General features: G+C 38.9%; 1 protein-coding gene across 1 annotated transcript in view; it reads right to left on the reverse strand.

Moving 5' to 3' along the window:
• The window catches only part of LOC104717511 (indole-3-acetic acid-amido synthetase GH3.5-like), a 3,849-nt gene continuing 2,809 nt past the window's right edge, over positions 324-1,363 (reverse strand). Inside the window, exon 3 of the mRNA XM_010435087.2 lies at positions 324-1,127. Within this exon, the coding sequence (XP_010433389.2) occupies positions 544-1,127 (584 nt within the window). The 3' untranslated portion in view covers positions 324-543. The remainder of the gene's footprint in view (positions 1,128-1,363) is intronic.

The following is a 1,363-nucleotide window of genomic DNA, read 5'->3' on the forward strand; positions in this document are numbered from 1 at the left end:
TGTCAAGTTATAAGCAATAATCAGTTATTTTCCAGTAAAACCATGAAGTTGTTAGTCCTTTGTCCATTATTTGTTTTATATCAACTCATATCCATGACTTTTTTCTTGTGTGTTTGTAAAACTCAATTATGATTTTGCTTTTGCTTTGTTAAGCAAACCCAAAACGAGTAAAGGTCACAATGTTGTTATAATAATAAATTCCGTTTCTTCTTTCGACAAAATCATCTTAGCAAATTGCAATTTTATGTTTGCTTGTAAAGGATAAAGGTCCAAAACAATAACGCATTAAAAAAATTAGAAATTTTAGAGGCTCGAGAAAGTAGTGATGGAGAGAAGAACATAGATTTGGTTGGAGAAAACATGATTTTGCCTTTTGTACAACTGGTTTTCAAATCCAGAGGGACTATGCATATTGAAAAGCATTACTAAAAAAAACAAAACAAAGAACTAAAAATTAAACTAACATTAAAATTAGAGAAGACATCATTTGCAAGTCCCAATCCTTCTACCTCAAAGAGAGTCTCTTCTTCACATTCCTTGATCTTAGTTACTTCCCCACTGTTTGTGACCAGGAACCCATTTAGGACACTTGGGGCTGAAGTAACTATCAACAACCCTTGAGTTCAATAGCTCGATGATCGGAGCAAACTTCACACATCTCGGTGTCTTATACTGATTAATCGATGCTCCCAGGCTGATTGCATAATCCATGAGTTTATCAAACGTTCCTGGCTCAACAATCTTGATCTCTAGCGGGCCTATGGACTTGTCACTAACCCTTCCTTGTCTATAAACAGTGCTGAGTGACTCTTCTACGGTTAAGCAGCAATCCTCAAAGACCGAAGGAGGGATCGGTGTGTTTCCATCCAAACATAGTTCCCAAAACAGGACATAATGACCGGGGATAGAACTTGTGTCTGCATAGCTTGTGTACTCAGAGAGCGAGGCATCGAATGGAACGAGGTGTGTCACTGCGTTCTTGACCGCGTTCTGAAGCTCAACCTCGTCGGTCTTGTCGGAATCTATGCTCAAGACCACATTCTTGCGACATATGAAACTGAATTGAGGCGCTTTGTTCTTGAAACCAGTCACTCGCAACAAATCACCAACTCTGTATCTGCAAAGGCCTGCAACAAAATCACAAAACTTAGATTAGACTCTTGACATTTTTAATCTTTTTAATATTAGGTCATTCGTCTTTTTTTGTCTTACCGGCGTAAGTGGTGACAACAAGCTCATACTCCTGACCGAGCTTGACGTCAACTAGATCAACAAGCTCCTGTTGCTCTTTCTCAGTGAGTGCTTTAGGAAGGTTGATGGAGTTAGTCACACCGTTGTTTCTATGAACAGGCAAGAACTCGAA

The sequence above is a fragment of the Camelina sativa genome, chromosome 10 (assembly GCF_000633955.1).
Source record: "Camelina sativa cultivar DH55 chromosome 10, Cs, whole genome shotgun sequence".
NCBI lineage: Eukaryota > Viridiplantae > Streptophyta > Magnoliopsida > Brassicales > Brassicaceae > Camelina > Camelina sativa.